Here is a 23505-nt window from a genome sequence, read left to right on the forward strand (position 1 = left end):
CTTCCCAGTAATGGTGATCTGAATGACAGCCTGTCTGATGAGCTAAATTTTTACCATGTCCAATGAAAGGGCTTTCTGGGATTAAAATATTGCTGACCTGTCCTCGGGATAGATCATCAGTATCTTGATCATACAATACCAAGCACAGCGCCATACATTTTATAGTGGCGCTATGTGGTATTGCAGCTCAATCCTGTACAATTTACCCTCGTGCTGTGGCCTCTACGAACTGCTGATTGGCGAGTTTGCCGGGAATCAGACCCGTAGTGATCATATATAGGTCACCAACATTTAATCCCTGGAAAACCCTTCTAATTTTAACTATAACAGTAGTCAATGCTAGTTGTTTACGCATATAGTATTGGAGATTTGGCCAAAAATATTTGAATGAACTTATACTTCTTATTTTATACAAAAACAAAGTTAGCGCCTGCTAACCCCCAAATCTTTATTGCCATCCAACCTCACTTATTATATGAGCTAATGATTTGAGAATGAGCTGTTTGTTGAGTTAGATTTATATTCAGCAATCATCCTATCTGTATGGGAATGAGCGATCTCTACTGATATCATTCGTTCCCCTGTAGATTTATTGATTGACTGAAGCAGATCCCGGTTTACGCTCCCAGCAAACAATGATTTTTTTTGTATCATTGGGTGAAAAGCGGCACATTTACATTTTGCAGTTGTCGTGAACATACATTCATATAACCCCCCCCCCCCATCCCCAATAATTGCCGCTATCCTTGGCACATATAAAAGGGCCTGAATGTGCGCTGTGCTCAGTGCTATGGAATATACGGACGATATGTAAGCAATGACATTGTTGCTTGATGGCTTCTAGAATATGTAACACACACTGGTTTTTAAAGGGGTTCTCGAGCCAGCAAAAAACGAACTCTCCTCACTGATTTTTAGGTGCTCCCATTCCAAATCTTCCCAGGTCCCTGCTGGCCTGTATTTTCTGGCACTCTTCGACACACACAAAATGACTACTCAGTCACTGGCCGCGGTGGTGACCCACCAGTGATTGACTGAGCGGTAATTTTTGATGTGTGGTGAAGGTCCAGCGGGACCTGGGAATCATTGCAACAGGAAAGATAAGGGATCGGTGAGGTGACTATTACTTGTTATTTTTTTTATTTTTTTTGTCATTCTGACCGTCATAAAAATTATTTTTTTAAATTTACCGTCCATACAGTGCTAGAAAGGTGACTTTAAAGTTGTATTCTTTTTTTCCCCTCCATTCAGGTTTGTTGATGGAACGATACCCGTCCCCACACACTACTTCTGTATTCTATCTAGCTGTTTAGATTTTAACCAGCCGGCTGACAGCTGTGATGGGAGATTATCCGTCACTTCTTTCATCATTCCACATAGGCCAGACAATGATGAAAGTTGCAGCGTAAGTCAATCACTGTATTGTGTGTTGTGTACGTGAACTTTCTGTAGGATCAAAGATTTCATTTGATGGTGAGGGACATTCATGAATCTACAACTGAATTTAAAAAAAAATTTGCTTTGCTGATGTAATGTACTTGAAAATATGAGGCCACTTTTTGACCACAGAATTTTTTTTTTAAATGACTGAATAATACTACGTCTAGACCCTCTGGAGAGTCATCTGGTGGACCAGTTTGTTCCCGACCTCATCTATGACGTACCTAATTTTATAAATGTCCCACACTTTTGTGAACTCGTATGATCTAGAAAAAAAGGGTCTTCTTTTCTCCCAAAATGTGTTATTCTTGTCCATAGGCTTTCTGGTATTGTAGTTACTCATTTAATGAGCTGTAATACCAAATGCAGCCTATTGACAAGAGTGGTGGTGGTGTTTTTTGTTTTGTTTAGTTTTTTTTGTTTTGTTTAGTTTTTTTTGTTTTAGGAAAAGTTGACCCTTTTTCCTAATCCTGAAAACCTAATTTAGATTTTCTAGTTGAGAATCATTTATGGGAACTGTATAGAGATTCTGAAATGCCTCCATGTCATACTCGCATGAGTTCTACACTGCTGCTTGGTAGTGTTCTCTTACTGATAGGACCTGAGGCTATGCTCTTGCCTGAAGAGAACGCTGTGATACTCAATACATTTATTTTCCTGAACTAAATTGTGACTCTGAAAGATCAAAAAAGTGGGTCTTCATTGTGGTGTGAGGTGCCACCAAAAAGCCGTGTAGATCTCAGCTTCATGGATTTCCGAGTATGACTTCATAGGAAAATCAGAGACTGAGAATTTTCTGAATTAAGGTCATGGATACCCTTTGGGGGAATTTTTAATAATTTTATTTTGGGCTAAAAATCTTTTATTTATTTTTTATTTTTTTATTGGTCTTCATTAAACGTTTTCTCTGTGCAGCTTTCAGTTTCTATTTGCAGACTGTTACTTTCTGCCGGACAGCAACTGTGACAGCGCAGACTGTAGGCCCTTATCTCTGAACTCCTGACAGCTCATAAACACTCATTTAAGCCATGTCATTAACAGTGTGGTATGAATTAATCTATAAAATGAGTGTTTATGAGCTGTCAGGAATTCAGAGATATGGGCCTACAGTGTGCACTGTCAGGACTCAATGTATCAGAAAGCAATAGTTTGCAAATATAAACTGACAGCTGGACAAAGAAAGCTGCTGAAAAATTAAAATGTTCAAAAATGACTAATTGAATAAATGATTTTAGCCCAAATTGAGTAAAATGCAATAATAAAAAAACTGCCCCCAAAGGTATCCATTACTCTTTAAAAAATAAAATAAAAAATCAATTTAGCATAAAATTTGTGAACTATGGCCGAGATTTATCAAAACTGGTGCAATGGAAAACTGTTTGTTTTCCATAGCAACCAATCAGATTCATCCTTTCATTTTTCAAAGGAGCTCTAAAGAAAAAAGGCATTTTTCCTTCACACCAGTCTTGATAAATTTTTCTTATATTTCTAAAAGCACGCATTTCCTTATTTTTCATGTGTTGTATTTTATTGAATTTGTATTCAGAATATAGTCATCTGTATAAAAATTTCCATCAGATTTGATACCAATAGGAATTCTACTTTGTCCTGATTTACCTGTCCTGTAAAGTAACCCTGTCACCTGGGGCCAGAAAAGTTATTTTTAAAGTCTATATTTTTTTTATTACCTTATTGGCTGTATCTAAAATAAGAAATAAAATAACTTTGCCAAAAATAAATGAAAAATATCCTAATGTTTTGAGCAATTTTTACACCAATCGTAATGGTAATTTTAAATGTGGTGGTTGAGGACAGCCAAAAAACACCTCAAGCGCAATGTCTGAATATCCCCTAAATGTTTTGAAAATGTCTAGAAAAAGTGCACGTCTTTGAGGACTCCTTAAATTTGGTGTACATATACAAGAGCCTTGAGGTGGCCAGTTGGTCAACAAATATTATGTGCTATTTTCATAAATTTGGCACAATTTGAGCAATTTTGGCAACTTATATGGAATGATTGATAAATCACAAAGTTAATTTCAGAAAATAACGTACATGACCCATGGTGACCGGGACACACATACAATTTGGTATATTTGCAAATATAAAAATACTTGTGAAATTTTACTGAATTGAGCTTCTAATGCATATTAATACTGACCGTGCAATGCTTGAAAATTAACCAGCATCTCTGATTGCCCAAAAAATCTAAAATCTTGACTCTGGTGCATGTTGGCTTTGTAGTTCTGTATTGCTCGACAGTTTCAAGAAATTCCTTCATAATTCTTGTTCTATTGGAACATGAACTGACTACAACCTGATTCCTTTGGTTTCCTGTGGGGTCCGTTTCGTGTCCAGATACATCTGTTATATGTGAATTAGGACTTATTTTAGTGACAGCAAAATTTTTTACCTTTTAGCCAGGGTGTGCATTATGTTAAATTGTGTTCGTGAATGAGTGAGACGTCGGAATAAGGATGTGTGTGTGTGTGTGTGTGTATATGTGTATATATATATATATATATATATATATATATATATATACACATATATATCGCATGACAGTGAAATTATTTTGAAGAGGTTATCCCATGATTAATCAGACATCATATAGTACATGACAGTCTCTGTCTAAGGAAGCTAGAACCAGCCCTGTACCTCACATGGATCCAGACATCTTCCAATCCATTGCTCCAGTTGCTCTCCCTGTAACTGTCACAGCTTCTAACAGTAGATAGGGCTGGTTAAAGTTGAGAAATTGAACAGAGCATGTGCGACCACTTCAGTGACGTTACTGAAGTGGACAGAGAAATAAAGAAACGGACAAACAGCAGGTGGCGCTATACAGATACATTTTGTTGAATAACTCAGCGGCTATTTATTACATGCACATGCAAAAGAATTCAGATTCAGGTGCTGGTTTTGGAAAATATAGAATATTTTTTTTTGTGAAACAACCCCTTTAAAGCCATGAATTTCAATTCACAAAAATATAAAATGGACAAAAGAGAAAAGAACATAAAAATAGCTACCCACCCCCCCACCTCAAAAAAACAAAAACATTAGTACAAGTATCTTATCTAATTTCTTCTTTAATCTATGAAGAATATAGAGAGCACTAGAGCATAGAAGGGTGAGTAGTACCCGGGGATAACAACTCGTACACTGAAGCCGTCCATGCACATTAGATTAATGTTGGCTGAACCCATCGATTTCCTCGAGACTAGCCAACCATCTAATGTGTACGAGGACCTCAAGACTCTCCCCTAGTGACAAATGTTCGAGGAGAAAAGGATTAGGCTGTTGGATTTCAACATACCTGATCCTTTTGTCCTCAGAAAGCTAAGTCACTGCCACAGCAGCTTAGGACTCATGCACTAGACTTTTGGCTGTTTTGCGGTCCGCAAATTGCTGATCTGCAAAACGCGGATACCAGTTTGCAGAACGGAATGTCAGGCACATAATAGAACAGTCCTATCCTTGTCCGTAATGCAGGCAATGTTCTATATTTTTGCAGATGTCATGGAAATGAAAAATGTATGCATACAGAACATAGTGTGCTGTCCACATCTTTTGTGGCCCCATTGAAGTGAATGGGTTCGAATCCAACCCGCAAAAAAAGGAAATTGGAAGTGGATAAAAAATGTTTGTGTGCATGAGCCCTCATTCCCCTCTCCTCACTGAGAACACATGTATGCTTGGTCCAGGCATGGATGTGTATTGTGAGGGGGGGGGGGGGGAGTCATTGATGGTCGAGCAAGTGTATGGCTAATAAATATTGCCTATACCTATGTTCATAGCAAAATTTAACGTAGGGTCAATTTCTGTTTTATCCCTTCATCGTAGGATACGAAGACCAACTTATTTATTTATTTTTTTCTTGTTTTCCCCAACCCTTGTCAAGGAAGAGTATGCCTCTTTTGTTCAGCCTACCTCTTTGATTCCACACTTGTAGAATGGGGGTCCCAACCAATTCCTGTACCAGGGGTTTCACAGTTGCTGCCTTTAGTGTACATACTAACTTCATACTTTGCCAAAAAATGCTAAGAAGGGTCCAAATGACATAAAATACTGTACCTGCTTTATACCGCCTAAAGGAGCACTGACTATGCTGGCACGTTTTACAAAATTAACTAATTCTGCATGACCACACTCAATGGCCTTTTACTAAAAGCATGTGAAGGACACGTACATGCTCAGTCTGTTTGTGTTCTGCTTCTCTTCTCCATACCTAAACTTTCTCCATCATGTTTCCCATGTCTTCATTCTACGTGTTTCACTACATGTTTTGGTGTTTACTACACACCTATATATGTGTAATCATATGTCCTCATGTGTCCCGACTCACTTTTTGAACTTTAGGAAAATCTTCCCTAAATAGGACAGAAATCTCCTTTATTATAATATTCTTCAATAGCAGGTCCACCTCAGCTAAGTCTAGAACGGTAGGCAAGGTCCATCCTTTTTATTGGCAACAAGTTTGGAAGTTCTTAAGCTGGCCATACTTATCAAATAAAAGTTCGTCAAACCTGACAACCAGCGGTCTACCAGCTCTCCTCTGAAGGCACTTGTCAACATGCTAATCCTTTGTTCCTTGAGAGATAATCCACTGCCACACATGTCTATGGTGTCATCCAGAGGAATAGCTAGCTGTTAATGGGCCTTTGTTCTAGTCAATAGAATGAGTGGAGTTACAAAACAATTATCCAAGACATATTGTCATTGCTTGCAGAATAAGGCCATGTTGCAAGCAAAATTAGGGATCACTTACATAAATCAACATCAATTTATATACTTGCATACCTCAATACCATACATCTGTGTGATAAACCTGTAGACCACGTATGATATGTGCACAACATATGAAGTGTTGTACATATGAAGTAGGAGCCAATGCTCCTCTTATAATTTTGAACTTAATATGGAAAAACCTTGAACTTCATTGGATGTAAAGAACATGGCCTTGGCACCATTAGCATCATGCTGACACCTACTGAACTAACCATGCCACCCATGCCCCATTTTTCAGGCTGTTCTATACAAACACTGATTGAAAGTGTCAACTGACTAGAAATTCAATAGTCAATACCATCTCATTTGGTCTTTTTGAAATCTAGGAGACCCTAGAATAGCTTAATGGTGCTCAATTAGAAATATTAAGTTTGAGATTTCTATAGTTGGAAAAAACATAATTGGGTTAGATGCTCTTCAGTGAACCATAGCTTCTACTGATCCTATTGAAATCCATGTTACTCTAGTGTGAACAGATGGTTTGAGCCTTCTTCAACCTGTTTGAGCCTTCTTCAACCCCCTCCACCTTCAAACTGTTGAAGGTCGGAGATACATTTTCACCCAAGTATTGGTATGACAGGCCAAAGAATAAAAGACAATCATGATTTAAAAGAATAGCCAATATATTTGAGAGTGAAACATTTATATGTGGAAACATTGGACAATTGTCTTAATTTTTTCTGCCTAATCTCTATTTGGCCAGGTAGTGCGATTGCATGCAAAATCTGTAATTGCTCAAGTATAAGTATAGGTCAAACTGTTCAGCAGAAAATGTGTGCTTCTTTTTTTTTGTTTTTATAGTTTGCCAGGTCCGGTCCCCAGGGCTCTTCTAAAGTCAGGTCAAAGGGGCTGGTTAGTATGTTTCCTCCTCTTTCTTGTTCATAAAGATTGTCTTTAGTTAAACTTTAGATGACATTTCAACAACCTAAAGGAAAAATAAACCCTCTGCCATTGAGTAAGCAAACAGTGCCTTCAGCATGGAGCAATTTACTCTTATCTGTTGTAGTCTTGTGTGTTTCACCAGTCAGCCCTTCTCATGTTTGTCAGCACCAGATGTCTCTGCTCTTAGGACAATCTCCGGGGAGCAATTCACTGTGGCTCTTGAAACTGCTCTTGATTAATTTCTAGGTCTGTCCTCCTGCAAGGCTCCATGTCTACAACTTCCTCCATGTGGTTTTGTGTTTCATGTGGCTCAATATGTGTTCTTCCTGCACAAAAACAAATACAATACATGTTAATGAGAAACCGCTCTGCGTTGATGGACCCCTCTCTCTCACAAGTAGAATAGGCACCCTGGGGGATGACAAAGTTGTTAGGACATTTTTTTTGTGCACAGATTATCTAGATGGTAGAATTTGTCATAGGTCCCCTCAACTAAATCATCTTCTCCATTCTTGAACATCCTGGTGATCCAACTTTTCTAGTGTTGGCCCTCAACACAGATATGAATGTGTTGGACCTATAGGTTGGGACCAATGGGTGCCAAACCGCAGAATTCTTTTTTTCTTTTTTTTTTAACCTTTCTTTTTTCCAATTTCAAGTAATACAAGAAAAAATGGCTGCAAATAGGCATCCTCAGAGGTGTAACTTGTGACTCCTATTGCCCTACAGCGTCAAGCTAGCCAAATAAATACAATTGCCATAGCACAGCTTGTTCAGAAGTGATCCTTCTTGAATGGTATTCTCTGTTCAATCTCAAGCACACCAGAACATTCTGGTTCATTTTTATGACCAGTGTCCTACTTGAATGACAAAGATATACGCCCCGGGATACCTGTCCTCTACTGGGCCATGGAAAATACTCACACTGTGACCTCTATTTAAAATATACCCCACACCCAGCTCATTTATAAAAAAATTTAATAATTGGCCTACACTGTATTCCATGCATTAAAAAAGTTCTCCTCGCCCCAGTGAAAAGTACTCTGACATTCTGAGGCTGGCAGAACAAAAAGGTGGCCTGATGTCACAGAAGTGGCCATACTGTGGACAGGAAGCCAAGCAGGGCTTCTTTGAACCCTGCAGCACCACAAATATCTTCAACTGTATCTAATTCTTAAAATAATTATCTAGGAATAATTTGTTTTTAGCTAACGACCACGGCCTGCCTCAGTAATGAGAAGATTGCTCCAGCCCTCCGCTGTGGGCATTAGCTAAAAGGTAATTATTCCTGAACAACCCCTGTAAGGACATGGGTACAATTGAATCCAACTAAGGGAGTCCGGGTCTGCATATTCCCTTCCCGATGTTGCAAACTGGTAGTTATTTTACCAACTAGTTTAGGAGAACTGGCCACATTCCACCCCTAAAATCATAAGTCAGTGGGATCCTTCAGTAATCATTGGGATAATAATCTTTATATAGCGCCAACATATCCTGCAGCGCTTTACAATCAGGTGAAAAACAGATCTGTCCATTATGATTAGAAGCCACGATTAGTGGCAGACTGGGAACTTTAAATTTGCCCTGGGGGGAAAAAAAGTGACCCTAAGATGTGGGCGTGTTCAAATTGACAGAAGGCGGGGGCAACACAAGTAGGCAGAGACAACATAAGTAGGCGGGGCCACCAAAACCATAGTGCAGCTCTAAATACCGCCCCAGCGAAACCAAATACCACAGTGCATCATAAACTACTGTCCCCTCACCATTTATCTTCATGTACCTGGCCAGCGGCTGTGAGGAGGACTTGGGTAGCCCACTGGCCTTTGTCCCACTGGGAAATGTCCCTGTGTGCTATATGAGCAGTCTGCCCCTGGCCATGATGCTAGTATGACTAGAGCCTTATAGAGGTATTCTCCGCTAGAAGTGTTCTTTTTATAGTAGTGTAGACTTGTATAAGACAAGTACATGGAGTGCCTATAGATGCCTAATAAAGAACGTACAGGTATAATGTGTCGTATATGCTTTGTTTCGATTCCTGTCCGTTTTCAAGACCTCTGCTCTTAGTGAATAACAAAAAAAAAAAGCATTGTTTATATTTATGCTGTAAGTCATTGTGAAAATGTGCTGATCTGAAGCTCTTCAAGAAGAAGCACATATAATTCTAACTCACCAGTAATATTCTAGTACTGTAATTTATTTCATCCTTACACTTTCGTTATGCGGAGCTATGTCATGTGACTCCCAGTCTGACTACGAGCTTGTACTCATGTAGACAGAAGGTCAGTCTCTCCTGTGGGTGACCTCCTGTAAATCTGCAGGATTACATTGTTATTATCTACCCTCCTCTCTCACCAAGCCCTGACTTCCTTGCTCCTCCTAATGGGTGAGTCCATACAATAATTAGCAGCAGAGTTATAAAGCTTCACACTGCTCTTCCCTGCCTTTTGCTTATAAGAGCTGACAGGAAGAAATCTATCACAAGCAGGAGGCAGGGGAGACAGGCTGAAGCTTCATCACATAGGATTCACTGAGGCTTTGCAGCTTGAGTCAACAATACCATAGTGCAAAATACCATCCCAGCAGAACCAAATAACACAGTGTAACACAATATATTTCCCAAAAGCCGGCCCTCTGTGGTGGCCATCAATAGCTACCATCTTCTGTCCTCCTCCAGTTGTCTATGGAGCAGGGGATTAGGAGGTCAGGTGCGGGCCACAGCAGTTGAATTCAGGAGGGCATGTGCAATCGCTGGTTGGGTACATGAGTACCTGATTCTCACAGCGTTAATTACTGCTGAGAGCTCACTATGTACCTGGTCAGCGCAGAGAGGAGGACTTGGGTGGCCCCTTGGGGCATTGGCCTACTGGGAAATTCCCTTGTAGGGTCTATGGCCAATCTGCCCCTGCCTGCTGGTCATAAACATGCTCATCTGTGGCACCACATCTGCTGCCTAAAAACAGATTGTTTATTGGGGCAAACCAGTAATGTTAGCCATTTGTTCATCAACATGCCTGATTACCAGGCTCGGACTGGCCCACAGCGGAACAGGTGAATCCCCAAGTGGGCCCCTAGTTCCTCACCCTCTGCACAAGAGGCATATGGCACCGAGTGTACTACATATAGATAAGCAGCATACAGAATCTCATCCAGCCTATGTTCATATTAAAAAATCAGGTAGAGTATTTAACAAAGTTTTTTCTTATACACTAGATGCATCAGATGGCTGAGATGATTTCTAGACAAAGAGGCAGGCCGGTCACTATCCTCATTCCCAGGGACTTGTCCTCTAAAGTCACTGCAGGGGCCCCCTAATCATCTTGTAGCATCTTGCAGTTGCTGCTGCTTTATGAGCACGTAATATTTGCATGTAGATTTAAAGTGGGCCCCCAGAATTAATTTTACTAGGAGGCACCAGACACCCCAGTCCAACACTGCCGATGCCTGCACAGCTCACACAGAGCTTTAAATGAGAGCTGACAAGCTGAAGCACCAAATGGCACTTATTACTTGCAGGAAATCTGCCCATGTAAAATGACATTTAAAAAGTGTTTATCTCATGATTAATGTACAAAATGAAAATCATTAGTACATGACCATACCTTTCTAACAAAGCCACAACCAGCCCTGTACCTCACATGGATCCAGAGATCTCCCCATTCATTGCTCTGCTAGGTTTATATCAAGCTGACAGCTCAAGGGGAGTGTCTTTTCTGCTGCAGCTCAGGGGGCGTGTCTCAGCTCTTCCTATCACAGCTCAGGGGGCGTGTCTCAGCTCTTCCTATCACAGCTCAGGGGCGTGCCTCAGCTCTTCCTATCACAGCTCAGGGGGCGGGTCTCAGCTCTCCCTATCACAGCTCGGGAAGCAGTTGAAGGATGAAACTGAGCATGTGCGACCATCTCGGCGAGCAGGTCAAAGAAATAAGAAAAAAACAAGCAGCAGGTGGCGCTATACAGATACATTTTATTGAATAACTCAGCGGCTATGCTACATTTTTAATGACATGCAATTACAAAAGTATCCAGGTGCTGATTTGAAAACCGTAGAATATTTTTCATGGGACAACCCCTTTAAAGGTAATATGTCACCTCATTCAAACCAAGGATATCAAGCCAAGGAAGCTGCATTGTAGCATATTGCACCTTCAGCACAACTGTACCTTTTTGTTATAGAAATCATCCAAAAAATACGTTTGATTGACATTTAAATTAGGATGCCTAGTGCCCAGCGGGGCATGATTCTCAGCTGTAGTAGCCCAAGCCTGCCTTATCTGCGCATGCACTGAGCCCAGTGATATGGAGTTGAGTCCCATGTCCTCAGTAGATCACACAGGCAGTCTCCTGCTCTGCACATGTGCCAGACTTCTACGAGAAGTACTGGGACCAGGCAGGCAGAGGAGTGGAAATAATGTGACGTCCCAGAGGAGGGGGCGGACATAATGGCGTCACTGGGAACTCATCGAGAAGTGGGCTTGGGCTCCTACAGCTGAGAATCACGCCCCGCTGGGCACTCTGAAGCCTAATTTGTATTTCAATGAAACTTATTTTTCTGAAGATTGGAAGCGGCGATTTCTATAACAAAGGTACAAAGGTGCTACGATGCCATTCACTTGGTTTGACGTGCACAAATTAGGTGACTGATTCCCTTTAAGACCCTTTTACACAAGCTGATGATTGGTAGAAGGAACATCCCATTCGGAGACAAATCTCCGTACAGCATTCAAATGAAATGTTGAGCGAAACGACTTCAGATCTATGATCTGAAGCTCGCTTCGCTCAACACACAGGACATGAAACAAAACCAGCACCAGTTGAATCACAATTGTGTCAACTGGAGTTCGTTATGGGCAGGAAATCTGCCTGTGTAAAAGGGCCCTTAGGGCAGAGCATGTGCAGTGTCGGGAGTGCGCCACCCTAATGTATGTTTCTGCAAAGGCATGATGGGAAATGTAAGTTGCATTAGGACAGGGATGCCCAGCTTGCGGCCCTCCAGCTGTTGCAAAACTACAACTCCCAGCATGCCTGGACAGCCTACAGCTATTAGGCCATGCTGGGAGTTTTGCAACAGCTGTAGGGCTGCAGGTTGAGCATCCCTGCATTTAGGGGAACCATAGCAGAGGAAAAGAAAGTAAGAATCAAGATGCCGCCATCTTGTAAATGGTACATCAACTCAAATAGATATACAAGGCATACACCAGAGCCTCAACATTAGGCCTATTGCACACGGCCGTTTTTTTTTCCCGTTTACTGGCCGTTTTTTGCGTTCCGTATACGGTCCGTATACGGAACCATTCATTTCAATGGTTCCGCAAAAAAAACTGAATGTACTCCGTATGCATTCCGTTTCCGTATTTCCGTTTTTCTGTTCCGTTTTAACATAGAACATGTCCTATTATTGCCCGCAAATCACAGTCCGTGGCTCCATTCAAGTCAATGGATCCGCAAAAAAACGGAACACATACGGAAATGCATCCGTATGTCTTCCGTTTCCGTTCCGTTTTTTCCTGAACCATCTATTGAAAATGTTATGGCCAACCCAATTTTATCTATGTAATTACTGTATACTGTATATGCCATACGGAAAAACGGAACAGAAACGGAAACACAACGGAAACAAAAAACGGAACAGCGGATCCATGAAAAACGGACTGCAAAACACTGAAAAAGCCATACGGTCGTGTGCAATAGGCCTTACACTTTAATACTAGACTGTGCTGCACTGATATGGTGGTCTTGAAAATGGACTTAGACAAAATTACCTTTTAGGGCATCTGTCAGCAGTTTTGTATCTATGACACTGGCTGACCTGTTCCATGTGTGCTTGGCAGCTGAAGGCATCTGTGTTGGTCCCATGTTCATATGTGCCCGCATTGCTGAGAAATATTAATATAATATGCAAATAATATATGCAAATGAGCCTCTAAGAGCAACGGGGGTGTTGCCATTACACCTAGAGGCTCTGTTTTCTCTGCAACTACCGCGCCCTCTCCACTTTGATTGACATGGCCAGGTATGATCACATTTACACGGCCTGGCCCTGTCAATCAAAGTTGAGAGGGCGTGGCAGCTGCAGAGAAAGCAGAGCCTCTAGGTGTAATGGCAACACCCCCGTTGCTCTTAGAGGCTCATTTGCATATATTATTTGCATATTATATTAATTTTTCTCAGCAATGCGGGCACATATGAACATGGGAATAACACTGATACCTTCAGCTGCCAAGTGCACATGGAACAGGTCAGCCAGTGTCATAGGTACAAAACTGCTGACAGATGCCCTTTAAAAGTATACCTCGCAACTTTTATTATTTATTATTAAAGCGCCATTCATTCCAAGGCGCTGTACATATAAGGGTGCACATACATAATACAGACAATTGCACTAAGCATGAACAAGATGAGTTACACACTGGTACAGAAGGAGAGAGGGCCCTGCCCGCGAGGGCTTACAATCTACAAAATGTATTCTGACACCAACCTTTTTGTACTTTTCCTCCGGCAGAGCTCAGAGGATGAATCCAAGTGGGTGGAGGAGCTTCTGAAGATGCACACGGCACGTGTCCGAGACATCGAAAGCCTCACTGGACTGGACTTCTATCGAAAGACCAGCCGCAGCTACACAGAGATCCTGTCCCTGAAAACGCACATGCATACGTTTGAGAGCGAGATCTAATGCGCACAGCTCGCAGGTGTCGGCTCCTCTTTCAAGTGGTGTATATTTTTATATTGGTTTTATTTTATTTTATTTTTTTTGTATTTATTAATTTTTAAACCAGGACACTTAACTATATTAGTATTTTAATCTTCCGTGTCATGCACATGTCATTTGTCCAGTAATGTTGTTCTGTAGATGTCTGTGTTAGGAGGTCTTTTTACGGCTGCAGCTAGGCTCATAGACTAAGCTTTTTAATAGTGCTGCAGAATTTCTTCTTGCACCGGGAATTTTTATTTTTCTAGTGCAGTGCTGATATATATTTGTAGACATTTTATTTTTCCTGAGTAATGCAAAACCGATTATGTAAAGTGACTTATATTAACTGGAAATTGTGACCAAACATATTTATGTTGTATGGATTAATGGAACCTCATATAATAAACCACACAAATTCATTTTTAAGGCTGACTTTTTGTTCTCTTTACATACTTTACGTCAATGGTGACACATTATATAGAGGGGTAGAGAGCGTCATCCCGCATCAAGCTCTATCGAGAAAGTCCTAGCATCAAGAATAGGAATCCTACAGCCTACGGGAACCAACAATACACCTTGGCCCATAATGAGGAGACTGGATCTATTAATGATACGTGAAATGAGGGCCCCCGGTAATGATTTTGCATTGGACCCCTTGAGCTGCAGCTTACACAAATTGGAGTGGAAACCACTTTCTTTTGGTTCAGAGCCCTATCTGCCTCTACCGCTAACGAGAAGAGATCCAGTAGGCTCGTGGTCCCTGCACCGCCGCTGCTGCTTCTGCCTGTGCGCGGAGGAAAACTTCTGGTGTCAGGGGAGCAGCCAATGGTAGACGGGGACGAGCCTCCATACCATTGCAGGTGACGCTAAGGAGGCTCGTTCCCGCCTGCCATTGGCTGCTTCCCCCCGACGCCGGATGTTTTCATCTGTGCACAGGGAGAAGCAGCTGTGGCGGTGCGAGGACCAGAAGCTGCATGAGGAGCGGGTTAAGTATATTCACTGTGAGGGGCCCGGCAATGGGGGACATTTTTATAGTATTGGATAACCCCTTTTAAGATGTCTATATGCATTATGTTTCGGCAGGATTGGTCGACCATCTAATGTCTGTGAGGATGTCCCAACTTTCCCTGATGGCAGATGACAGGGAAAAAAGGGTCAGGCGGTTGGATTTTAGCATGCCTATCCAGTAGTTGTTAGGGGTGATATGCCTCCAACAGAGGGGGCCTCCCCTCATATCGCCATTCAAAACATGTGCAGACTTAGCTGAGCATTCATGAGTATGGGGAGGTCTGATTAGGAGGGCTAGCTAAGGTGGGCCATACATTTTACATACTGTAGGTGTTGGCTGAATTTGTGTTTTGGCTATCTAAAGTGTACTGTGTGTGTGTGGCCAGCCTTAGCCACATACTATATGACAATTTTACTGGGAACGCCTCCTCTAACCAGTCAGAACACCGTAGAAAAATGACACCATCTTCAATGGTGATGCCTTCATTGGTGATGCACATCCCTATGGGTGAAAGGCTCCTAGGCCCCAATGCAAAATCTATAACAGTGCCTCTACCTACCATGAGCTATTTCTAATACTGGTGTCTTATTTAGCAAAGGGCCCCAAGACTTCATTCCCCTACCAAGCTGTGCCTTTCAACATATCATGTATGGTCCGAGATCTTATTGCCCACAATGTGCAGAAAGAGGTGACCGAAATCTGTCACCGGTGTTTAAATAGTCACTGCACCGTCGCGCAGCTTATGTTTATCATAAAAAGCAAAAAGTAAATCGTTATGCGTCCTTGCCCCTCTAAAAACGCCCCAAATTACTGACCACTAGGTGTCGCCCTTCCAGCTAAGTTGCTGTCCACTGCTGGTTGTTATGTGAAATCCTTATCTAGCAGCGGAGACACTGAGATGGGTTTTAGGGGGCGATCCTGTGAGCCCTGCCTGCTCCTCTGTAAATCCACTATGGCTGTTATCCTCTGGTTTGTTCTGTGGACGTGCACAGCCTGAGGAGTGATTGATATGTCCAGAGAAGAAACCAGGGGATAAAAACCACAGTGCATTTGCTTTGCGAAGGCTGTGTAAGAAAAAGAATCGAGAAGGAACGGAGACAATTCAGATGACGATCTAGGGGGGGAATGAGAGAGACAGTTGTACAGCAGGGACAGGTGAGTGGTCTCTCATACTGAGAACATAGACTGTCTGGGGAGTGATAGATGAGTGTGTAAAATCACTCACCTGTGTCCCTACTGACAGATCTTTCTTCTTCCATATTATTATCATCATCTCCTTCATTCCTGCTCCTGTCCTTCACTGTACACAGCAAAGTAAACGGACTATGATTTGCAGCCCCTAGTTTCTTCTCTTGACATACTGTAATATAGCAAAGCGCATACAGGCATGACGGAGAGGTAAGCTTTCTGCTCAGGGCATGAATCTGATGGGACAGTGAACGCTATGGGCAGTAAGAACGGAAAATCTCAGCAGAGCTGTGGACCTGCCCCTAGAACTGCCCATGAGGATGCTGTATGAACTGGGCCAGGGTCAAACTGACCAATCAGAGTACCAGAGGATCCTCCGGTGGGCTCAGGCTCTAAGATCATAGTGGGCACCAAAAGTCCAGGAGAAGAAAATTCTATATGGCTGACAGTCACTTGCCAAAAGGGTCTATTTCTGTGATTCCAAACCTTTTAGACTTTATTCATGATATGGGGGTTGGGACCCAAGAATAATTTCCTCTGGTGAGCCCAAGGAACCCCATTCTGACACTGAAGAGGCTGTCCGAAAGGTGTTTTAGTGCTCATACATTTTCAGTTTTTTTTCATGAGGGCCACATATACTGCCTTTAAGTTAATATTCTGAGTAAAGTACAGGTATGCTTTCAGATAGATGAGCGCTCCATGCCATACTCCATGTTTGTCTGCAAAATGTGGACGAGACATATTATGCAATGTCGGAGATGTTTTACCATGGTTTCCATCAAAGGTAGGACATGATCATCAAACAAGGCAGTTTATGTACTACAGAGCTGACTCTGTCAATGATATGTAAACCTAGTGATGAAGCAGGACTGGACCCATGGCCTGAGAAGACTCAGGGGGGAAAAAAAATACTTGCATCCTTTTCTTGTAAGTACATAAACTGAATAGTTTAGAAGAGTTCAGGAGCAGATCGAGAAAACAGTGACGTCACCAAACTAGTACGCTGACGTCACTTCCTGTGAGAGTGACGGCATAACAGGAAGTTTGATTGGCTAAGCCGGAAATGATCTACTCTACTGTAAAACTCTTTTGAGTCAGATCCCATCTCCTATTACTCCATAGTTCCACCCCATCTGTGGCCTGTATCCGCAGTCCTGCTCACAGGATCGGTGCAGCCATGAAATTAACATCAAGAATAGAAAACGAAAGTGATTCTGATATGAAATCCCATATATAACCCGAATTACTGACATTCAATACACCAGTCAGCAAATGCTTGGACCTCATTATGCAGCAAGAGTCTCTACAATGAACAAGAGGAAATCCTTAAATCCAGCTCCGTGTACACTTATTTACTATGTGAATCGCTCTGAGAAGAAGGGGCTTCACAAGAGACTGCCGCTTAATACAGCCTGCGTATTCATGAAGTCAGAGGGGCCCTATTTCACTTGGGTAGTGTCCAACTGTAAGACAACTGTGCCTGTTGTGAATGTTAGTGGCCCCCCCGGGGTGGTGGGTTACTTTACTTTTGACTCTGACGACATTTCTCGTTTCGGGACAATCTTGAGTGGTTTCTTGTTTATGGTGGTCTGAATTTATGTGGATCATGTACTGTCTCAGATCTAACAAGGTTATAAAATCTTCTTTTTGCTATTATTGCCCACACAGGCCATAAACTATACGGACAGATTGGGACACCTCTAATCATTTAACTTGAGCGCTTCTTTCAGTCCCATTGCCACAGGTGTATAAACTCCAGCCATGCAGTCTGCCTTTACAAAGATCTGTAAAAGAATGGGTCTTTCTGAAGAGCTCACCAAATCCCAGTGTAGACCTGTAATAGGATGCCACCACTGCAACAAGTCCGTTCATGAAATGTCCTCTTCCTGGGTATTCCACCATCAACTGTGAGTGCTATTATTGCAAAATGGAAGCATTTAGTAACTCCAACAACTCAGCCACACAGTGGCTTATCATATATAGTAACAGATCAGGGTCGTCGAGTACTGATGTGCATAAAAGCCGCCAGCACTCTGCTGACTCAATGGAGGTCATTCATTATGTACAAAAGTTGGAAGCCCTCATTTTACAACTTTTTGAATGTCTATGAGCTTATATTAAGAAGGAGTGGGGAGCTGGCACCGGAAAGCAGGTAAGTAATCTTTCCTTTCCAGGTCCTGCCAAATGGGTTTGCCAAACGCCCACCCCCCCCATTCTTGCACAACCCCTTTAAAGAGTACCACTTTTTTGCATCAAGTTGGAGTGCTGCCTCTATTTGCTGGTCATGCGGTGATTCCCTTAATTTCTATGGGATTAGCACAACTCTGCGATCCTGGCCGCGACCAGTGTCACTGGGTTGGGAGCTTCATGGCCTGCAAGCCTTACCTCACCAAACTCAATGCAAGTATCGGATGGAGTGGTATAAAGCACACCGCCACTGGACCGTGGAGCAGGGGAAATGTCTTCTGTGGAGAGATAAATCCCACTTTTCTATCTGCAGGTCTGGGTTTGGCCAAAACAGTCAGGTAGGTACTATCCTCCTGGCTTTGTATCAACTGTAAAGTTTGGTGGAGGAGAGAGTATACTATGGAGTGTTTTTTAGGGGTTGGCCTTGGCCCGTTAGCTCCAGTGAGGGTAAATCTTAATGCTTTAGCATACCAAGACATTGTGGACAAATGTATGCTTCCAACTTTGTGGGAACAGTTTGTGAAAAGTCCTTTTCTGTTCCAGCAGGACTGTGCCCCAGTACACAAAGCAAGGTCCATGAAGACTTGGTTGGGGGAGTCTGGTGTGGAAGAAGTTGAGCCCTGATCTTAACTTCGTTCAACTCCTTTAGGATGAACTACAATGGAGATTTCTAACCAGGTCCTCTCATCCAACATCAGTGTCTGACCTCACCAATTCCCACAGACTTCAAACAATTGAAGAGTGGAAGGTGTTTTAGCTGCACAACTACCTACAGATTTAGAAGAAGGGATGCCATAAAAGCTGCTGTAAGTGTATGTGTCCCAGTACTTTGTCCATATAGTATATCATCAATAAAATCTGATCGGTATCTTGTGACTCATCCCATAAGAAATAGTTCAATTCCCTCTGTGTACCTGATAAGAGAATATGTTCCCTTAAAGGGGTTATTCGGGTAAAGATAATAATAACTTACCCTCAGGATAGGTCATCATTATCACTAGGGATGAGCGAATCGACTTCGGATGAAACATCCGAAGTCGATTTGCATAAAACTTCATTCTAATACTGTACGGAGCGGGAGCTCCGTACAGTATTAGAATGTATTGGCTCCTATGAGTTATTACTTCGCCAAGTCTCGCGAGACTTCGCATAATAGCTTCATAAATCAATTTCTACTGCAATAAAACATTTTCCAAACTAGTTCAGTTCCAAGAGGTACCTTGGAACCGAACCCGAGTTCGGGAAATTATTTTTTACAGTACAAATTTATTTATGAAGTTATTGCGCGAATACTCACAAGACTTCACAAAGTAATAACTGTGGCTCATAGGAGCCAATACATTCTAATACTGTACGGAGCTCCCGCTATGCAGTATGCAGTAAGGGTACAGAGGGGAGGTAACCAGTTGGGGGGGGGGGGGTTGTCCCTGCACAGACTCACTCTATCCAATCAGTGCTGTCATTTTCAGACTGTGCAGTTACACCCCCCCAACTGGTTACCTCCCCTCTGTACCCTTACTGCAGACTGCTAGCAATTCATTCATAACTTCTAGTAGAAATAATAGAGGAACGGCACAACATGGAGCCATAAGAATAGAGGCTCCAGATTTGTTATTACATGGGGAATGCATGAAGCTATTAAAACAGTAATGTCAGGAGAGGGGAGAGGTCCTCTTTAATGTGGACGTTTGTTCTCCAGATACTCTATTAACAGCACTTGTGTAACTGACCAGTTTAATGCCAAGCTAAGAATTCACATGCCACTTGTTCAGATGCACTATACAGGGTACAGACGTAGCAATCACATCTGGTGCATGACAGGCCACCTCTGCCAAATAAAGTGGAGCTCACATCACCATTTATTTTTCCAGTCTTCTGATCCGTCAAGAAAAACAGAAAAAGGCCTCATGCACACGGCCGTTGCCGTCAGTGGCACAATATGCGGGCACCGCATCACTTGAAAGGGTCCGCAATCCGGAGCTGCGGTGCGAAATGGAGGCACAGAACCCCACTGAAGTACTACGGAGTGTTTCCGTGGGGCTTCTGTCCGTGCCTCCGCACCGCAAAAAAAATAGAACTTGTTCAGTTTTTTTGTGGTGCTGACGGATCATGGACCCATTCAAGTTGAATGGGTCTGGATCCGTCGCGGCAGCCGCACGGATGGTGCCCAATGCACGGAACGTCCGTATAACGGCCCTGTGCATGAGGCCTAATAAAGAGAATAAGGGATCCTGTAAAAAAAAAAGTCTGAGCATCAGTTATGCATATTTGTCATCCATTTGAGCCATTTGAATCCAAGATCTGTTATTTTAGATGGAAAAAAAAGTCCTGCAGCTTACATTGCAAAAAACAGTGAAACAAAAAAAACCCTGCATACTGCATACTATGCCATATGGTTTTCTTTTTGGGGGATGCCTTTGGATTGACTACATTTTCAAATGCAGTTAATATACTTTTTCGCATACGACTGGTCCATGGATAGGTTTGATGTATGCACTATTAATACTGAGAACATAGCTGAATATGGCTACAGGTATAGTCTGATATATTTCCTTGTGTATAGGGCCATCTAGTGGTCACATACAAGCAAGTACAACCCCCCCAATTTCCCTTTAGGACATATGGTATACATACACAAAGTGGACAGCGCCTTTAAAAAATCTTCCTTCCCAGATTGTCTGCTTGCTGACCGTCACTTTTATATGGTGTGATCTGTATGAACGTAAAACTAACATTCACATTGTAAAGAAATATCTATATTTGGACTGAGGCGCCACTTTTGATTAATATTTGGCTCTAGAATCAGCAAATAGTATTGACTTCTGTGTTATTTCATTGACTTTTCAGCTTGTTTTTCTCTGTGCATTGTAGGTTTGCTATAAGATTCTGTAGATTTTTTAGTGTTTTATTTTATTTTTATTATAGCTTGAATGAACAGCCAAACCCACAAAGTAGTCAAATTAACTCAAATTAGCATATAAATACCTATTACCTGCAGCCCTGCAACTGGAGCTTCTGGTTCTCTGGCTGGGCTTGTAATAGAGAATTAGTCCCCGGCTGATTTACGGAAAAAGAAGGATTAGGCTAAATGCACACGAACGTTGTTTGTTTCCGTGTCCGTTCAGTTTTTTTGCGGATAGGATGCGGACCCACAAAAAATGCTGTCCGCATCAGTATGTCCGTACCGTAGCCCCGCCAAAAAATAGAACATTTCCTATTCTTGTCCGTTTTAGGCATTGTTACAATGGATCCGCAAAAAAAAAACAACTGATGGCATATGGATGTCATCTGTTTTTCTTGCGGATCCGCAATTTGCGGATCGCTAAAACACATACGACTGTGTGCATGTAGCCTTAGACTGGGTTCACATCATGTTTTTGTCATGCGTTTAACGTACACAAAAAAAGATACATTAACCACTTAAGGACCACAGGTTTATACCCCCCTAGTGACCAGGCCCTTTTTTACAAATCGGCACTCCACAACTTTAGCGGTTCATTGCTCGGTCATGCAACTTACCACCCAAATGAATTTTACCTCCTTTTCTTCTCACTAATGGAGCTTTCATTTGGTGGTATTTTATTGCCGCTGACATTTTTACTTTTTTTGTTATTAATCGAAATTTAACGATTTTTTTGCAAAAAAATGACATTTTTCACTTTCAGCTGTAAAATTTTGCAAAAAAAACGACATCCATATATACATTTTTCGCCAAATTTATTGTTCTACATGTCTGATAAAAAAAAAATGTTTGGGCAAAAAAAAAATGGTTTGGGTAAAAGTTATAGCATTTGCAAACTATGGTACAAAAATGTGAATTTCCGCTTTTTGAAACAGCTCTGACTTTCTGAGCACCTGTCATGTTTCCTGAGGTTCTACAATGCCCAAACAGTAGAAAACCCCCACAAATGACCCCATTTCGGAAAGTAGACACCCTAAGGTATTCGCTGATGGGCATAGTGAGTTCATAGAACTTTTTATTTTTTGTCACAAGTTAGCGGAAAATGATGATGATTTTTTTTTTTTTTTTTTTTTTTTTTCTTACAAAGTCTCATATTCCACTAACTTGCGACAAAAAATAAAAAATTCTAAAAACTTGCCATGCCCCTCACGGAATACCTTGGGGTGTCTTCTTTCCAAAATGGGGTCACTTGTGGCGTAGTTATACTGCCCTGGCAATTTAGGGGCCCAAATGTGTGAGAAGAACTTTGCAATCAAAATGTGTAAAAAATGACCGGTGAAATCCAAAAGGTGCACTTTGGAATATGTGCCCCTTTGCCCACCTTGGCTGCAAAAAAGTGTCACACATCTGGTATCGCCGTACTCAGGAGAAGTTGGGGAATGTGTTTTGGGGTGTCATTTTACATATACCCATGCTGGGTGAGAAAAATATCTTGGTCAAATGCCAACTTTGTATAAAAAAATGGGAAAAGTTGTCTTTTGCCAAGATATTTCTCTCACCCAGCATGGGTATATGTAAAATGACACCCCAAAACACATTCCCCAACTTCTCCTGAGTACGGCGATACCACATGTGTGACACTTTTTTGCTGCCAAGGTGGGCAAAGGGGCACATATTCCAAAGTGCACCTTTCAGATTTTGCAGGCCATTTTTTACACATTTTGATTGCAAGGTACTTCTCACACATTTGGGCCCCTAAATTGCCAGGGCAGTATAACTACGCCACAAGTGACCCCATTTTGGAAAGAAGACACCCCAAGGTATTCCGTGAGGGGCATGGCGAGTTCCTAGAATTTTTTATTTTTTGTCACAAGTTAGCGGAAAATGATGATTTTTTATTTTTTATCTTTTTTCCTTACAAAGTCTCATATTCCACTAACTTGCGACAAAAAATAAAAAATTCTAGGAACTCGCCGTGCCCCTCACGGAATACTTTGGGGTGTCTTCTTTCCAAAATGGGGTCACTTGTGGCGTAGTTATACTGCCCTGGCAATTTAGGGGCCCATATGTGTGAGAAGTACTTTGCAATCAAAATGTGTAAAAAATGGCCGGTGAAATCCGAAAGGTGCACTTTGGAATATGTGCCCCTTTGCCCACCTTGGCATCAAAAAAGTGTCACACATCTGGTATCGCCGTACTCAGGAGAAGTTGGGGAATGTGTTTTGGGGTATCATTTTACATATACCCATGCTGGGTGAGAGAAATATCTTGGCAAAAGACAACTTTTCCCATTTTTTTATACAAAGTTGGCATTTGACCAAGATATTTTTGTCACCCAGCATGGGTATATGTAAAATGACACCCCAAAACACATTCCCCAACTTCTCCTGAGTACGGCGATACCAGATGTGTCACACTTTT

General features: G+C 41.9%; 1 protein-coding gene across 4 annotated transcripts in view; it reads left to right on the plus strand.

The window, feature by feature from the left end:
• Positions 1–14224, plus strand: part of ENPP2 (ectonucleotide pyrophosphatase/phosphodiesterase 2) — a 116321-nt gene extending 102097 nt beyond the window's left edge. For 2 of the 4 annotated variants that reach the window (XM_044294377.1, XM_044294379.1), the window contains 3 exons: positions 1252–1405; positions 7033–7083; positions 13610–14224. In XM_044294377.1, coding sequence (XP_044150312.1) covers positions 1252–1405; positions 7033–7083; positions 13610–13780 — 376 coding nt within the window. In that variant the 3' untranslated portion in view covers positions 13781–14224. The remainder of the gene's footprint in view (positions 1–1251; positions 1406–7032; positions 7084–13609) is intronic. The other 2 variants (XM_044294378.1, XM_044294380.1) reach the window with 1 other exon arrangement.
• The last annotated feature ends 9281 nt before the right edge of the window (positions 14225–23505 follow it).

The sequence above is a fragment of the Bufo gargarizans genome, chromosome 5 (genome assembly GCF_014858855.1).
Source record: "Bufo gargarizans isolate SCDJY-AF-19 chromosome 5, ASM1485885v1, whole genome shotgun sequence".
Lineage (NCBI taxonomy): Eukaryota > Metazoa > Chordata > Amphibia > Anura > Bufonidae > Bufo > Bufo gargarizans.